At 41.0% G+C, this 16,707-nt stretch overlaps 1 protein-coding gene across 2 annotated transcripts in view; it reads right to left on the reverse strand.

Moving 5' to 3' along the window:
- Window positions 1-2,732: 2,732 nt before the first annotated feature.
- Window positions 2,733-16,707, reverse strand: part of Ppm1d (protein phosphatase, Mg2+/Mn2+ dependent 1D) — a 45,845-nt gene continuing 31,870 nt past the window's right edge. For both annotated transcript variants that reach the window (XM_060387088.1, XM_021648382.2), the window contains exons 4-6: window positions 13,532-13,722; window positions 11,078-11,320; window positions 2,733-4,160 (exon numbers count right to left, since the gene is read on the reverse strand). In XM_060387088.1, coding sequence (XP_060243071.1) covers window positions 3,618-4,160; window positions 11,078-11,320; window positions 13,532-13,722 — 977 coding nt within the window. In that variant the 3' untranslated portion in view covers window positions 2,733-3,617. The remainder of the gene's footprint in view (window positions 4,161-11,077; window positions 11,321-13,531; window positions 13,723-16,707) is intronic.

Raw genomic sequence — 16,707 nt, forward strand, 5'->3', positions numbered from 1 at the left:
CTTAGACCCAGTGAGAATGGTGACCTCATTGAACTGCTGACCCTGTCTCCCGCCCCCTCCGTGCTGAGACTACAGGCAAGCATTATGCCACATCAAGATTTCCCCCTTTTTTAATTATTTATTTATTATTTATACATGTATGCCTAAAAGCCAGAAGAGGGCATCAGATCTCATTATAGATGGTTGCGAGCCACCATGTGGTTGCTGGAATTGAACTCAGAGACCTCTGGAAGAGCAGCCAGTGCTCTTAACCTCTTAGCCATCTCTCCAGCCCCCAGATTTCCTTCTTAACCATGACTGTGGTGTTCATTTTCAGTGGAAGAGTTACAGCTCTTTGTTCAGATTGTTACCAAGTATTATTTTAACAAATTACTAGATGATCATATGTAAGGTTTATTAGCGTGTTAGATTGATTACCTTTGAAATGACTACAGACCAAAACCCTAAAATTCCCACCTGCTGTGGTAGTGCATGCCTGTGAGGCTGAAGCAAGTTGGCAGCAAGTTCAAGATCAGTCCTACATACCAAGACTGTCTCAAAGAACAAAATGAGAAAATGAATGAAAAATTTTAAACTAAAAGAGCATAAAGATATATCAGAGAAAAGTGAGGGCAAATTAAAACATAAGAATGTGCATGGGGGAGATAGAGGCAGTGAGTTCAAGGCCAGCCAGGGCTACACAAAGAAAACCTGCATTAAAAAAAAAAAAAAAAAGACAAAGAGAACAATAGAACCAGAAAATCTGAACACAGTGGTCTTCCCAGAGACTCATACTCCAACCAAGTACCAGGCATGGAAATAACCTAGAACCTCTGCACAGATATAGCCCATGGCAGTTTAGTGTCCAAGGGGGTTACATAGTAATGGGAACAGGGACTGTCTCTGACATGCACTGATTGGCCTGCTCTTTGATCACCTCCCCCTGAGGGGGAGCAACCTTACCAGGCCACAGAAGATGACAATGCAGCCACTCCTGGTGAGATCTGATAGACTAAGATCAGAAGGAAGGAGAGGAGGACCTTATAATAAGGGTATCAGTGGACTTGGGGAGGGGCATGCGTTAAGAAGGGGGAGGGAGGGTGGGACTGGGAGGACAGGAGGGAGGGGTTATGGGGGGGTTGCAAAGTGAATAAAGTGTAATTAATAAAATAAAATTTAAAAAAAAAGGAAATGTGGTGCTAGAAAATGTCGATAATAGCTAAAAGATTTCAAAATTTGGTAAAGAATACAACCCTACAGATCCAAGTTCAGACAATAAAAAGAAATTAACTCAGGGACTTCAGGTCTGGATAGTGACAGACATGAGAAGGAAAGACAGCTGAAAGGTAGAAAAGTTAAGGGTACATGCATGAATAAACATGTCTTTGAAACCAACTAATTTATACAACTGGCATATTAATAATTACCAAGAGGGTCCTACAACTTTCGTTAAAGCATTCCCAAAGTCATCCCAGTGGGTCCCACCTAAGCTTCAGTATTTCAACAGTGCCATCCCAGAGACAGTATCCAAATGTAGTAGGCAGCACAGCGTATCCAAGCCAGTCTTGGCTTTGCTGGAGTTAGGGATGGAATTGAGGGCCTACGGCTGAAGAGACGGCTCAGCAGTTAAGAGCAATAGCTGATCTTCCAGAAAACCCAACACCCACTCGGTAGCTCACAACTTGTCTGTCACTCCAGTTCCAGATCTGACACCCTCTCCTGGCCTCCAAGGGCACTAAGCATATATACAGCACACATACTTACATGCAGGCAAAATAACCATACACATAAAACACTAATACATTTTTTGTTGCCCCCACCCCAAGGTGAGGACGAACCCAGGGCCTGTGCTTGCTAGGCAAGCACTCTACCACTGAGCTAAATCCCCAACCCCTAATTTTTTTTTTTTTTTTTAATGCAAGGCCTTGTAACTGTTAAGCAAAAAATCACACTAGGACCCTAATCCTTTCATCTTTCCTGGTCACAATTCCTGACCCACATTTATCTCTCTAGTTGTTTATCCATTATTGTTTTGAGACTCTGTCTCATGCATCTCAGGTTGGCCTAAAACTCTGTAGCTGAGGATGACCTCTGATCCTCTCATCTCTACCTCCTGAGTACAAGGATTACAGGTTATGTGCCAACATACCTATTTTATGCAGTGCTGAGATTAAACCCGGGGCTTTATATATGTGAGGCAACACTCTCCCAACTCAGCCACATTCCCAGCTCTCAATGAGGCTTCTTGTGCCAAATGAATAGTGTGAGATTTTTCTTAAGACTGGGCTGGAGAGATGGCTCAGTGGTTAAGAGGACTTGACTGCTCTTCCAGAGGTCCTGAGTTCAATTCCCAGCAACCACATGGTGGCTCATAACCATCTATATTGAGATGTGTATGCCCTCCTCTGGCATGCAGGCGTACATGAAGATGGAACATTCATATAAATTTTTAAAAAAAGATTTTTCTTAAGAGCACAATTACACATACACACCACATTTACATAATCTTAATGCTTTAGTATTTCCCTTTAGGTTTTATTGTATTACCAAGGAATGGGGCCAGAACACTTACAAGCTATAACTGAATCATTGTTAGATATTTTTTTAGTTTGCTTCTATGTGTTCTATATTAAAATAAAAACTCAGAATGCAAAAATTAGTATTATATGTATTTCAAAAGTCAAGAAAGCAAAGTTATATCACACAACTGCTAGTACCTACCATGAAGAATCACCAACAAAATGCCAGCAACATAAGAGCAACAGTTCACTGATTTATTAGATGGACATACTCACATAGTCAATGAAAACTGTATGATATAAAATAATTTAGGAAATGATGGGAATTAGCAGCACCATCTGTTATTGAAATAGCAAGAAGAACTTCACGAATTTTAAGCCAACAATGGAAGAGAGTGTTCCTCCTGATGCCAATGGTCTGGGACGAATGACGGTGTATCAGGCAAACACACCTTCTGCACCAGAGATGTCAGTAAGCACATGAGATGCACTGTTCTAGAGAAATGCTACTGAAGTTAGATACTGCATAGGGTCAGAGGGGCAGGGAGACTAAATCAGCTACATCAGCATGGCTCAATGCTTTTCCTATGAAATGTTTAGTTCTGGATTATGAAATGGGAAAAAAGATGTAATTTTTAAAAGACACTAATGGTCCCTAGGAAACATTAGGTGGAGCACAGATCACTATGAAAATACATCACCTTTCCAGTTTGTTTAGTAATTTTCTTTAAAAAGTCACGTGTTCTTCACAAGTGGTGTATACAAGTGTATAATAAGCATTTTAAAAAGTTTAAACACATGTTTAAAATCTTAGAGACTTTTCTGACTCTTCTCCAACATTAGCCCTGCTGTCACAATTACTGTCAGAGTCAGAGACTGAACTTGTGTAAAGGATACAAATTTACACACATTTTACAGCAACTTATTCCCTACATCTACAAAATTCACATTTATAATACAGGCAAGTACAAGGCCAGGATAAAACTGTGAAATTCCAGAAAGTCAAACTGTATACTCTTTATTTTTTTGTCCCCTTAAAAAAAGTTCAACTCCGGCACCAAGTTTTAAAAGCCCTCAAGTCATGTCCAAAGTAGGGAGATTCCCATTTCCCAGGCCATCTCAGCACACGCACACAGTTTTCCGGTGCTGGTGTAGGAGAGGATTTGCAATCTTCTTCTGGCCCCTGAGTCTGCGCCGGAGGGTCAGTTTGACAGAGTGCCGGCGCTGGGATGCTGCAGGGAGGCTGGAAGCCTGGGCCCCACTCCCTCGACGGTGCTTCTTCATAAGGGGGCCAGAGTTGGATTCTTCTAATGTTCTTTTAAAATTGGCTGGAGGGGTTCTTTCAACTTCTTGAGCTTTCATTTGACCTGGAGTTGACATCTTTAAATTTTTTTGGTCCATGATGGTATTTGTTGAATTGGTTGGCATGAGGCCAACTGACAGGGCATTATTCAAAGACTCATGAATCCTTAAAGTCAGAGCTTTGGGGCAATTTTCTTCAAGGGCCTCTGAATCTTTTGAGGTCATCACTACAGTCTGGATACTCCCTCGAGCTATCTCAGCTGGGACCTCTAAAAATTTCTCTGAGAACGCATTACTACGAACAAGGGCAGGGATATGGTCCTTAGAGGTCAGCCGTGGCCATGGATCTTCTTCCAGTGACTAGAGGAAAAAAAAAAAAAGAAAGAAAAAAAATAAGTATTTATCCTATTTATCCTAAAGCTCAATAAACTGACACAAACGGTAAGTTCTTATGTTGTTGTTAAGATGACAAAACCAGCCAGATGGTGGTAAGGCAAGCCTTTAATCCCAGCCTAGCACTCAGGAGGCAGAGGCAGGTAGGATCTCTGTGAATGCCAGGGCAACCTGGTCTACAAAGGGAGTTCCAGGACAGCCAGAGCTGTTACCCAGAAAAACCCTGTCTCAAAAACAAAACAAAACAAGCAAACAAAAGATGACAAAACCATGGCATTCACTCACCTCCTTCACAATATATTTATTGCACTATGTTAGGGGTTGGGGCAAGCAAAGAAGGCAATCAACACAAGGGTATCACAGAAGGAGCACACCTTATCACTCATCTACCCAAGTGGAAAGACTCATGTGCTCAGAGATATTGCCCAACTGCAGCTGGGACCAAGTAAGACACTTTAAGGCTTCAAAACAGACCTGTTGGTTTAATGTCCTTGTGGAATGTATACAATTTACCCTTGCTCATTCAAATGCTGATTTCTCTACCCTACTATCTGGTTTCAATTTGGACATTGCATTTGTAATAAGCATCACCTGTCTCAAGTTTATGTAAACATAGCACCATTTGTTCTCTGTGTTGCCAATAAAAACAACCAGCCAATGCTGAGCAATGGAGAATAGGGTAGGACATCCTGGACCGGAGGGCAGGAGAAAGAAGCAAGTGGGAGGACAGATGGGAGAGGAGAGGACAGGGAAACATCAGGAGAAATGAACCAGACGGAAGATGGAAGATATGACTAAAAGCAAGTATAATGTGGGAAATCTGAATGGAAGGAAGCTATGTGGGCTTGGAGGTTTAGAATAGAGTAATTATTGCCCAGCATTGTGCTCAAGGTTAATTAAATAAATCCTAGTCTCTGTGTGGTGATTTGGGTATACAGCTGGTTTAGGAATAACTGCTGTTTAACTAAAAGATAAATCAACATTAAATATTAATAATCATCAACACAGACCCCTTAAAACATCCACACACACTATACCAAGCCATTCATTGTGTTTAGACACAAAAAAAGAGCAAAATTATTGCCTTTGATATTTTAATTTCTTTACCCAAACTCTGTATTTTACTTTATTTGTTTGTTTAATAAGACAATAAGACAGGGGTTTCTCTTTGTAGCCCTGGCTGCTTGACATGAAGACCAGGCTGGCTTCAAACTCAAAAGACCTGCCTGCTTCTATTTCCCAGTACTGAAATTAAAGGTATGTGCTACCACTGGCCAGTCCAAACTCTGTATTAACTCTGTGCAGTAATAATATCATACTGATGAACTAGCTCTAATTATCTTACACAAAAGCCTTATTTCTTTTTTCATATGAGCATAAAAAGTTACCATCCTAACTTTCTGGTAAATCAAATAGTACCTACTTACATAAACACATTTTCAATTTTAACTGAAATGTGACATAATGATGACATACTTAGGGTGAAAGAGTAAATTCCTATTCAATGCATTCAGACCTACAGGCTTATATTAGTCTAATAATGTATACATACAATATTTAACATTACATGTGCAAGTAACTCCACAGTCTAACTGAGCCTTTTTTTAAAAATTACATGTTATTGGGCTGGTGAGATGGCTCAGCAGGTTAAGGTACTTGCCACCAAGGGTAACAACCTGAGTTCGATTCCCCTGGATCCACATGATGGAAGGAGAGAACTAATGCCCACAAATTGTCCTGCCCTGGAATGTATGTATGAACACACACGTACACACAGAATGACTGTAATGTAACAATTCTGTTAACTACATTTTTCAACAGCTTGTATGTATGCGAGAGTGCACACAGCACAGTATGCATGTGCAGCGGTCGGGAGCCAAGTTACATGTGTTCTCTCCTTCCACTGTGCAGATCCCAGGACTGAACTCAGGGAGCAAGCACTGCCATCAACCAAGCTATCTCCAGGGTCTTAAGCGGTCTTTTTAGAAAAAAAAAAAAAAAAAAAAAAATTGGGGAAGTGTGTCATGTAACCCAGGCTGTCTTTGAACTTGATATATAACTTAGGATGACCTTAAATTTCTGATTCTCCTGCCCCTAATTCCTAATGCTAGATTACAGACAAAGACCAACACTCAGCTTATATAGTTCAAGGAATCAGGCCCAGGGCTTCATGCGTGCTAGGCAAGCTTTCTACCACCTGAACCACACCCCTAGTCCTCTGAACAGCCTCTTGACAAGAATGAGTTAAAACTAGTTAGCTTAGGACTCCATGATGAAAGTCTGGGCATGGTGGCACATGCCTTTAATCCCAGAAGGCAGAGGCAGCTGGATTTCTGAGAGTTCAAGACTAGCCTGTCTACAAAGCAGGTTCCAAGACAGGCAGGGCTGTTACACAGAGAAATCCTGTCTTAAAAAAAAAAAAAAAAAACACTTGGTGAAGAAGGAATCTCACTATAAGTGAAAAATTGCAGAGTTTTCTTTTAAATTTTTCTCCCTCCTAAATTCTAATTTTTGACTATTATCCATGTAGGAACTGTGAAGCACAATATTAACACAATTATGTCGTAATGGAAAGCTAGTAATTTGCCCATCCCGTGAACATCCCATGAACCAGGCATCAACTGAGAAAACAGGTGATGAAGGGACCTTACTAAGAATAACAATTATTTTTTTTGTTTGACACAGGGTCTCACTGTGCAGCCTAGAGTCATCTCAAACTCTCCATAAAGCCCTTGAACTTGAGAATGTTCCCTTCCCAAGAACTAGAATTATGGGTGCTTGACACCAATGCCAGGTTTTATGTATATAAGCGTGTATACCACAGGTGTGTGTACATTCATATGTATGAATGCAGGTGCTTATGTGTCATGGGTGTTGTTGGTCCCAGCCTTCCACTGTGTTTGAGATAAGGTCACTTTGTTTTTGTTCTCTGTTGTGTATGCCCTGCTAAGCTGTCCACAAGCTTCCATGAATTCCTTGTGTACACATTCCATCTCCCTATAGGAGTGTTAGGACTACAAATGTTCCTGCTATCTGTCCCGTTTTCACAAGAATCCTGGGGGTTCAGACACAAGTCATTCTGCTTGCACTTCACACATTTTACATACTGAGACATCTCTCCAGCCTCTCCTTTCCCTTTCTAGAGAAGGTCTTGCTAATATTACCCAAGACACTCCAACAGTTCCAGTGGGAAGAAATTTTTGGTTTTTATAACAGTATCTCTCTCTGTAACCCACTTGACTTACGCTGATACTCCTGCCTAAACCTCCCAGATCCTGGGATTACAGCAGGAGTCACTATGTACCTAGATTCCTAACCCTAGGGCATCCCTTCTCTATTCTGCCTAATGGCAATTCCATATGGAAATGAAGGACTAAGAAAGTAATGAATACAGTCACTAATCAAAAATAGGTACAAATCTCCAAAGCTTTAAATAAAGGAAACTATAACAGCTGCCATTTTGTTCTATTATCTTAACTTTTCAATGAAAAGAAAAGTCCTTTTTTTTTTTTTAGATATTACTTTAATACGTAGCTCCCATGTTAATCTGTTAGCTCTACATGTTCTATGTAACCCAGGCTGACCTCAAATTCATGGCAATCCTCCTAATCTTGCTATTAGCTCAAGGTGGCCTTGAATTCATGATCCTTTTCCTCCAGCTGTCTGAGAGGCACACACAACTATACCTGGCTCAGAAAGAAAACTCTAACAGGAAGTTTCTTTTAAGAGAGCCAAGTGTACAAGTGCATACCTGTAATGCCAGCACTTCGGGAGTGAGGGTAAGACAAAAGGACTTCATAGCCAGCTCCAGGTACATAGAACAGTTAAAGCCAGCCTGTGATTCAGAAGACCCTAATTTCAAAAAACTATTATCAAATAAACAAGAATTTTATTTTTCAGTACTATGGACTGGCAAGATGGTTCAGTATGTATGGTAAACACACTGGCAAGATAAGCCTGACAAACTGAGTTCAATCCCCAGAACTCACATAAGAGCAGGAGGAGAAAAACAGATCCATAAAGTTGTCTTCTGACTGCCACATGCACACTGTGGCATATACATACCCACACTGACATAGCAATAAATTTAAAAAGAAGCTGGGCATGGGGTGCACACGTTTAATCACAGCATTTGAAGGTGGAGGTAGGCAAATCTCTATGAATTCAAGGTCAGCCTGGTCTACAGAGTGAGTTCCCAGACAGCCAGAGAGATCCTGTACCCAAATTCCTAAAAGAATATCAGAGTAGGAGTCAAGGGTATAACTATGAGAGAATGCTTGCCTGGGTTTGATAAACATAAGAAAAAAAATTCACTTTGATTTAAGTTGTCAGTCAGCTCAAACCATGAAGGAAGCCTGTGACCACAGCTATTCAAGAGGCTAAGGCAGGACCACAAGTTCAAGGTGAGCCTAAACTATACATTAAGTTCAAGGCCAGCCAAAAGTAATGAACTGAAATATAACTTAATAGTAGAATCCTTACATAGCATCCACTAGACCCTTAGGTGTATCCTAGTGCACAAACAATCAAACAAAACAAAAAGAGCAACAAAATCTCACTGTCAATTACTGATGAAAGATTACCCTTCACCTTACTACATGTATATTTTTGTCATATTCTTGAAGTAAGAAGCAGTGAAATAGCAACAATAAACAGCAGACACTGACTTCTGGGACCACAATACCCAAATTAAGAGTGCTTCTAAATCCTTTGTCCAGGGCAGGCCTGTAATCCTAGCATGTGGAAGGTGGAGGCAGAAGAAGTAGGAGTTCAAGGCTAGCCTGGGCTACTTGAAAGCCTATCTAAAAACTAAACAGTTCCCTGACTCTTTTAAAATGTTCTTAATAGGTGATATTTTAATAGATGCTGCTTTATTTCCACTTTAACGGTCAGTCTCCTAAAAAATAAACTCTCACTAAGACAGGTTAACGGAGTTCTAAATAAGCCTGGAAACAGAAATGTACTCATTTACGTATGCTCCTCAAGCTTATATTTTTTTAATTAAAAGATTTAATTTATTTCTGTTTATGTGTGTATATGGTGTGTGTCCAGAAGAAGATGTCAGATCCACTGGGGCTAGAGTCATATGTGGTTTTGTGCTGCCTGATGTGGATGCTGAGAACCAAACTCAAGACCTCAGAAAAGAGCAGCACGTACCTTTAACCAATGAGCCATCTCTCTCTAGCGCTACCTTGAAATAGGAATAGTCAAGCATGGCGGCATTTTTCTATAATCCCAGCACTCAAGTAGGAGGATCAGGCTGGAGGCCTGAAATCATGTGTCAAAAACCTAAAAGATAATGCTGTTTCCTACCCGTGGTAATTTTAAAAAAAAAGGTGGTCCAATATCCTAAAGGTCAGTTCAATCTTGATTCTACATGACTTTGCTCAGACTATATAATCTCTCAGTGTCGTCATTGATATATGGACTGAATCAAGATAATTCTGCATTACTGTCTTAAATGAACTATGTATACAAATGGTTCACAAATTGATAAATGTTTTACAAGTGTTCATAGATTCATAAAAGGCATCAGTAATTCACATGTTAATTTTTTTTAAGTGCCCTACATATGGCTGGCTTCAAATCAGACCTGTGTGAAGATGGCTCTCTGAAGAACTGAGACTATTGTATAGTGGCAGTGTGTCCAGCATTCACAAAGATCTGGGCAGAGGGGAAAGGGGTTCTTTCCAGCAACAAATTATATAGCGAAGATCCATCATTTTCTTGAACATAATCCAAATCCAAAACTCTGTTTTAAGTAACCAGGTAAGATTATATATACCTAAGATGCTAGCACTTGGGAGATAAAAACAGAAAGATCAGCCATTCAAGGTCACCCGCAGCTACACAGCCAGTCTGAGGTCAGCATGGACTACACAGGAGGCCTCATCTCAACAACAAACAAACAAACAAACAAACAAACAAACAAACAGTGTTGGTGTGAATGAGAATGCCCACCCTCTACTGTGCTCACAATATTTGAACTCTTGGTCCCTCACTAGAAGAAAGGTTGGAGAAGAATTAGGAGGTGGGGATATGTCGGGGGAGGTGTGTAACAGAGGGCAGGCTTTGAGCTTCCAAAAGACAAGAGAGACTAGCGTGTGCTCTCTCTCTTGATTAAAGATCGAGAGGTGAGCTCTCAGGGTTGATGGAATGGCTCAGCAGTTAGAGTACTTGTGCTTGCATAGGACCCAGGTTCAATTCCCAATACCACATGGCAGCTCACAACTGTTCCTATCTCCAGTTTCAGGGGATCCAATACTCTCTTCTAACCTCAGCGGGCACCAGGCAGCACATGGTGAATAGAGATACACTCAAGCAAAACAGTCACACACATAAAAATGAACTAATATTAAAAAAAAAAAAAAAAAAAAAAGAGTTCTCAGTTGATCTTTCACTCTGCCATCATAGACCCCAACCTTCTGAAACCATAAGTCAAATCAACACTTTCTTTTGTAAGTTAGTTTTGGTCATGGTGTTTTTATCAGAAATAAAGTAAACAGCAAACACAAACCTCTAAGCATGATTTTTTTATGTGGCACTAACATAACTTTAAAACTGTAGAAATGCTGCGCTGAGGAAATCTGAGGCAATACAATAAAGTGTTTCCTGTATAAGCATTTGGACCTGAGTTTGATCCCAGAATCCATGTGAAAAGCTAGGTATGGTGGTACATGGTTGCAAGCCTCGGCTGGGAAGGCCGAGAAAGCCTGCAACCTGCTGACCAGCCAATCTAACCTACTTGGTTAAGCTTTAGGTCCCAATAAGACCTCATCTCAGAAAACTAGATGGCATCTGAGGAAAGACACAAGTTTGACCTCTAACCTACACATTTGTGAATGCACACATACACACACACCCATCCCCGTAGCAGCACACACCTTGACTGGCGGTGTAGAACTCGGGGAAGGAGTCAGCACACAGGACTCTTGGCTGTTGTAAGTAGGGCTATCAGTCAGGTTCAGAAAGAGCTCCTCTTCATTGGTGAAGTTCCCCTGATTGTCTACTCCTGGAGAGATGCAAATTACGATGGCACTGGTGTTATCTGCTCGAAGCATGCGCTGCCTCCAGCGGCCAAGGGCTCGATTCACAAGCATTTTGGCACAGGACTGTCCATGCTCACCCTACATTTAAAAGAACAAGAAGAAGGAAGAACATTAACTCTCATTCACTTACCAACATGTACATATAAAATTAAAAACCTGGTGGATCTGTGAGATGGCTCAAAGGGTAAAGGTGTCTGCTGCCACATCTGATGCCCTCACGGGAGGAGCAACCAGTTCCCCTTCAAGCCGCTCTCTGACCAACACACACACAGAAACACAATAAAACAAAAATACAATAAAACAGAAATACAAAAATGTAAAACAATATTTTCATTAAAAACATTGCTGAGTGTGAACAAATACGTAAATAAAATTCAAATTCTCCAACCTTATTCAAAATCTCTATGATCGTGTAAAAATAGCACATCTGTAGATATAAAAAATAAAACACGGTTTTAGAGGTAACATGGTGCTGCATGCCTTTAATCCAATACTTGAAGACAGAAACAGGTTTTCTGTGAGTTCAAGGCCAGCCTGGTCTATGTAAGTTCCAGGACTACCAGGTCTATACAGACCCTGCCTCAAAAAAATTGAAATAATTTTTAAAAGTCATTAAATAAGAGGTCGTCTTGTCTGTGGTTCAATTTGACACTGGTGTGCCAGGTGTGATGATATAAACCTCTACTCTCAGCACTGGTCTGCTGAAGCGGGAGGATCACTAGCAGCCTGGGATGTGGCGAGTGTGTTTGGATCTCTTTAATCAAGGCTGACTTCTCTAACTCTAAGGAACGTTACAGAGAAGTATTCTTTAAGAGGAAGCACATTATTACAAATATAATTTAAAAAATAAGACAATTAGGTGTGGTAGGAAAAAACACTACGGAGTGGGCTTTCCACCTAAACAAGCTGCTTCCGCCATGTTCCAGGAGCGGCAGCTACTCAGAAGCCACAGGAAGATCACTGGGGCCCAAGAACAGAAACCCACTGCCAACAGACACAGAGAGCCCAGAACATCCTAGAGCTCGCTGGGTAGCCCAGGCTGGCCCAGAACTGGCAGTCCTCTGGCCGCACATCCTGACCACGGAGTTCACTACTACAATCAGGTGGTTTTTAATGTGGGATACCATGAGCTCTGAGTTAGAGAAACAACATTCTATGTGCCATAAAAGAAAAAGCACTGCCAATTAAGTTAGGGTACATTGTTTGAAAAAAGGATTCTAACTTCAGTGATGTTAAAAGGATAGTCATGCATGATGGTGCACACCTGTAATCCCACCACTTGTGAGGTAAAGGCAGGAAGATCAGGAGTTCAAGGCCACCCTCAACCGCCTGACTTTGAAACCAGATGGGCTTCATGTTAGCCTGTCTCACAAAACCCAAACCAAACAAACAAACAAAAAGGTGGAAAGTATGCATCTAAACTGACTGAGGACAGTATCAGTGTTTACTGCTAAATACTGAGTCCACCCAACTCCTCAGGGCACATGAGTCACACCTGCAGCACTAGCCATCAGGAGGACGCGCTGTGAAGCATTCCTTTGCCTTTCACTCTGTCAGCATATCTGCTTTACTTCCCAGCAAAGCTCCATGGAGAAAAACAATTCCAACTCTTTTCTTTCTTCTTCGAGACAGGTTCTCATTATATAACTCTGGCTGTCCTGGACTCAGAGATCTGCCTGCCTCTGCTTCCTGGGTGGGGGGATTAAAAGTGTGTGCCACCACTGCCCAGCAAGTTATTTTATCTTTGCTCTTATCTGATAATCACTAACTGCAAACACTAAGTCTCTGGGTAATAAAAATGAACTACTCCTAGCTTTAACAAACTCAAAGTTTGATGGGACTGATTTTTATACAGTCCATTTGTTTTTCTAATCAGGTGTTGAGGACTGAACGTGAGGCATGATGATGCATGCCTATAGGAACTCAATCATGCCTCAACTATCAGGAAGGTAAGGCAGGAGGATTAACCCCAAGTTTTAGGTCAACCTAAGCAATTCAGGAGAGACTCTGTCTTAATAAAGGGAAATGGGCAGGAGGGATAGCTCAGAGCTAATGCATGTTAAACTCTGAGTTTAATGCTCAGTGCCAGAAAACAAACACCATGTGTTAATGATCATATTTATAGGAAATATCCAAAGTAGACAAGTACATAGAAACAGAAAAGTCCAGTGGTTGCAAGATATGTATGGGAAAAGGAGGAGAGGGGCTAGATCATCCTTAGGTGGACTCACAACTGTGGACATGACCGAAGCACTCCAGACAACATCAAACAACTGAGTGCCTTCTCACCATCAAGAATTTCTTCTCCTCCTGGTCTTGGCACATGGAGATGGCATCCTGAGGTGGAATCATATTCCAAAGGCCATCACTTCCCAGGATAATATACTTGTGCTTCTGGGGGTCAAGAGTATGGACACTTGTGTCTGGTTCAGGTGACACCACGAACTTACCACTGAAGAAATCATAGCTCCACAAGTCACCTGGGGGAAGGTAGTAGAAGATGCAATAAGTATTACTTGCAAGAGGAAGGGTCCCACTAGCAGACTAAAGAACAGAATCCCTAGGTCCACTGCCATAGTGCAGAACAGCACTGCAATATTCAAAACCTATGCAAACACACTAGAAACAAGAAAGCTCCATCAACATGTTGAAGAACTGGCATGGGGATTTACAGCATACAGCTGCCTTAACCTCAAAGTAATGCTAAAGAAAACTGCAAAATGAACTAAGCAGTCTCAGAATATCCCATGTTTTTTTCTCATTTGTGGTTCTGAGATTTTAAGAAGATACCTAAGATCATGTATTTATGGAATAGACATAGAAATGAAACTGTCTAGGGGAAACAGGGACTACTGAAAGAGGGAGTGTGAAGAATGAGACAGGAGAGCATGGGGACAATACACTCAAAGTAGAGACACACTTAAATAAAAATGACCTTTGGAACCCAGCACCATGTACAATTTATATACCAATAAAAAATTTCTAAATCAAAACTATGCCATGGGGTAGAAATATAGATGCAAAGATGTAGGCTTGATCCCTAGAACCGCAGGTAAATAATTAAGTTTATATTTATTAAATCTTTTAAACAACAACAAAAGAATGCTATGCCTTGACTACCACTTCTAACACTATGCTAGAGTTCCTTCTCAGCCCAGTAGGATGATTAAAAATACAGATGAATTGAATAGAAAGAAATTACTTATGGGTAATTTCATTGTACAAAGAAAACCAAATAAATTATTAAAATAAAGCTAAGTAGAGGAGAGGAGGATTGATTCCAAGTTTGAGCGAGCCACAGCAACTCAGCAGGACCCCACTATGAACTTAAAAAGGACTCACAGTGCAGCTCAGCAGTAGAGTGCTTGCTGGCATATGAGGTCCTGGGTTCAAACCCCAGCACCATAAACAAACAGTTTTGCAAACAAGTTTAACTCAACCGAGAGAAGTCAATATATTTCTATACTATTATAATATATATATTATAAATAGGCTGGCTTTGAACTCAGAGAGATCAGCATGCCTCTCCCTCCCAAGTACTGCAATTAAAGGCACTAAGCCACCATGCCGATAATAAATATTTTTAAAATAAAGCACAGTTGACACCTGCTTTTGAATGGCTATCTTTTTCTCAGCCTATGTCCTCCCTAGGGAATGCCTCTCTCTCTCTGTCTCTGTCTGTGTGTGTGTGTGTGTGTGTGTGTAGCCTTGGCTGTCCGGGACTCACTTTGTAGATGTCTTTATATTCCTTAATTTAAAAAAGTTTAATACAGCTAATATAGATTTAATAGACACTGGACCGGTGAGATGGCTCAGTGCGGAAGGGGGACCGCTGCCAAACCTGACAATCTGAGTTTGATCCCTGGGACCCACATACTGGGAGGATAGAAACTAACTCTCAAAGTTGTCCTCTGACGTTCAGTGTGTGCGGTGGCATTCATGCACATTTACAAATACATAAATACTCTTCTTTAAAGAAATGGGCATTAATAAGACAGGAAGAGGGGTTGGAGAGATGGCGCAATAGTTGAGAACGTACTGGCTGCTCTTCAGAGGATCAGAGTTCAATTCCCAGTATCCACATGGCAGCTCACAACCATCAGTTTTGATCAGATCCCCACCACTCTCTGAAACCCTCTTCTGGCCACTCAGGGCATTGCACACATGGTACACAGACGTGCGAAGAAAATACCCATACACATAAAAATTTTTAAAAAGAAAAATTTTAAAGCAGACTACAGAAAAGGTACTTAGAAAAAGGGCAGTATATACCCAAGACACAGATGACAGGCTTCTCAATAGAGTTATGTAAAAAGTATTTCAGATGGGTTTCAATTTGCTTTGAATTCATTAGTAAAAATCCCTCGAGTCTGAACTTTTAAGTTCATCATGACTCATACTTATAGGCAGCTCCCTAACAACATCACAGAATGTCTTCTATAGAAAGCCTTGGGTACTGGCAGACGCTTGCCTGCTGGGCACTCATTTCCCCTTTCCATCAGTAGAGGGTGCTGAAAGAACACCAGGAGCGGTCCTCTGGTTCCAGAGAGCTCTTCTTTGCTTGCTGCTGTAGCACCTGACAGCTAAAAGTCCACATACCAACTGTCAGAAAACCAGCCAACTTCCCCCAAACTGCCATCAACTCTGTGGCTGCCAGCCTTCTCCCTGTGGCTGCCCTACCACAAACATTCCCAATACCTGCTTCAGTGATCCAGTCTCAAACTACAATCAAAATAACCTCGTAAGACATAAATCTTAAAGGCAGTCATGGCAAATAGTTAATGACTATAATAGCAGCCCTTGTGAAGTAGAGGCAGGAGAATCAGGAGTTTAAGAACAGCTCAACAAGCTGTGCCATAGGAGACCCTATCTAAAACAAACCTGCTTATTTTTATATTAAAAAAAAAAAAAAAAGAACAGAAAATGAGTCAATGAGATGATTTGGTGGGTAAAAGCACTTGCCACCAAGCCTGACATCCTGAACTAAATCCCTAGCACCCACGTGGTTGTGGAAGAAAGTCTTGGGAGATGTCCTCTAACCTCAAGAGCACTGTGGCATGTGTGTGCCTACTCTTTACCCCTCATCCACTACATAGGAACAAACACACACACAGTTTTAAAAGATGAAAAAAATAAAACCCCAGAGGGATGGTGGGGCCTACACAACTATGTAAATCAATGTACACAGTGAGCCCCTGTCTCTAGAATCAACCCAAGACCTAGGTAATGCCGGAGAAGTGTTATACCACTGTGTATCTTTTCCCTTAGGGTTGTTTTATTTTGTTTTAAGACAAAATTTCATTATGTAGCCCAGACTGGTCTTTAATTCACAGCCTCCTACCTACACTTCTCTAGTAAAAAGGACAGCTGAGATATAAGTAGTTAACTGATGACTTGAGGAATGCCTTTCTCCTTCCTTAGCTCATGAGGACAAAGATCATGTACTTACAAACTTCAGACACACA

Source organism: Meriones unguiculatus, chromosome 7, assembly GCF_030254825.1.
Source record: "Meriones unguiculatus strain TT.TT164.6M chromosome 7, Bangor_MerUng_6.1, whole genome shotgun sequence".
NCBI classification, from domain to species: domain Eukaryota; kingdom Metazoa; phylum Chordata; class Mammalia; order Rodentia; family Muridae; genus Meriones; species Meriones unguiculatus.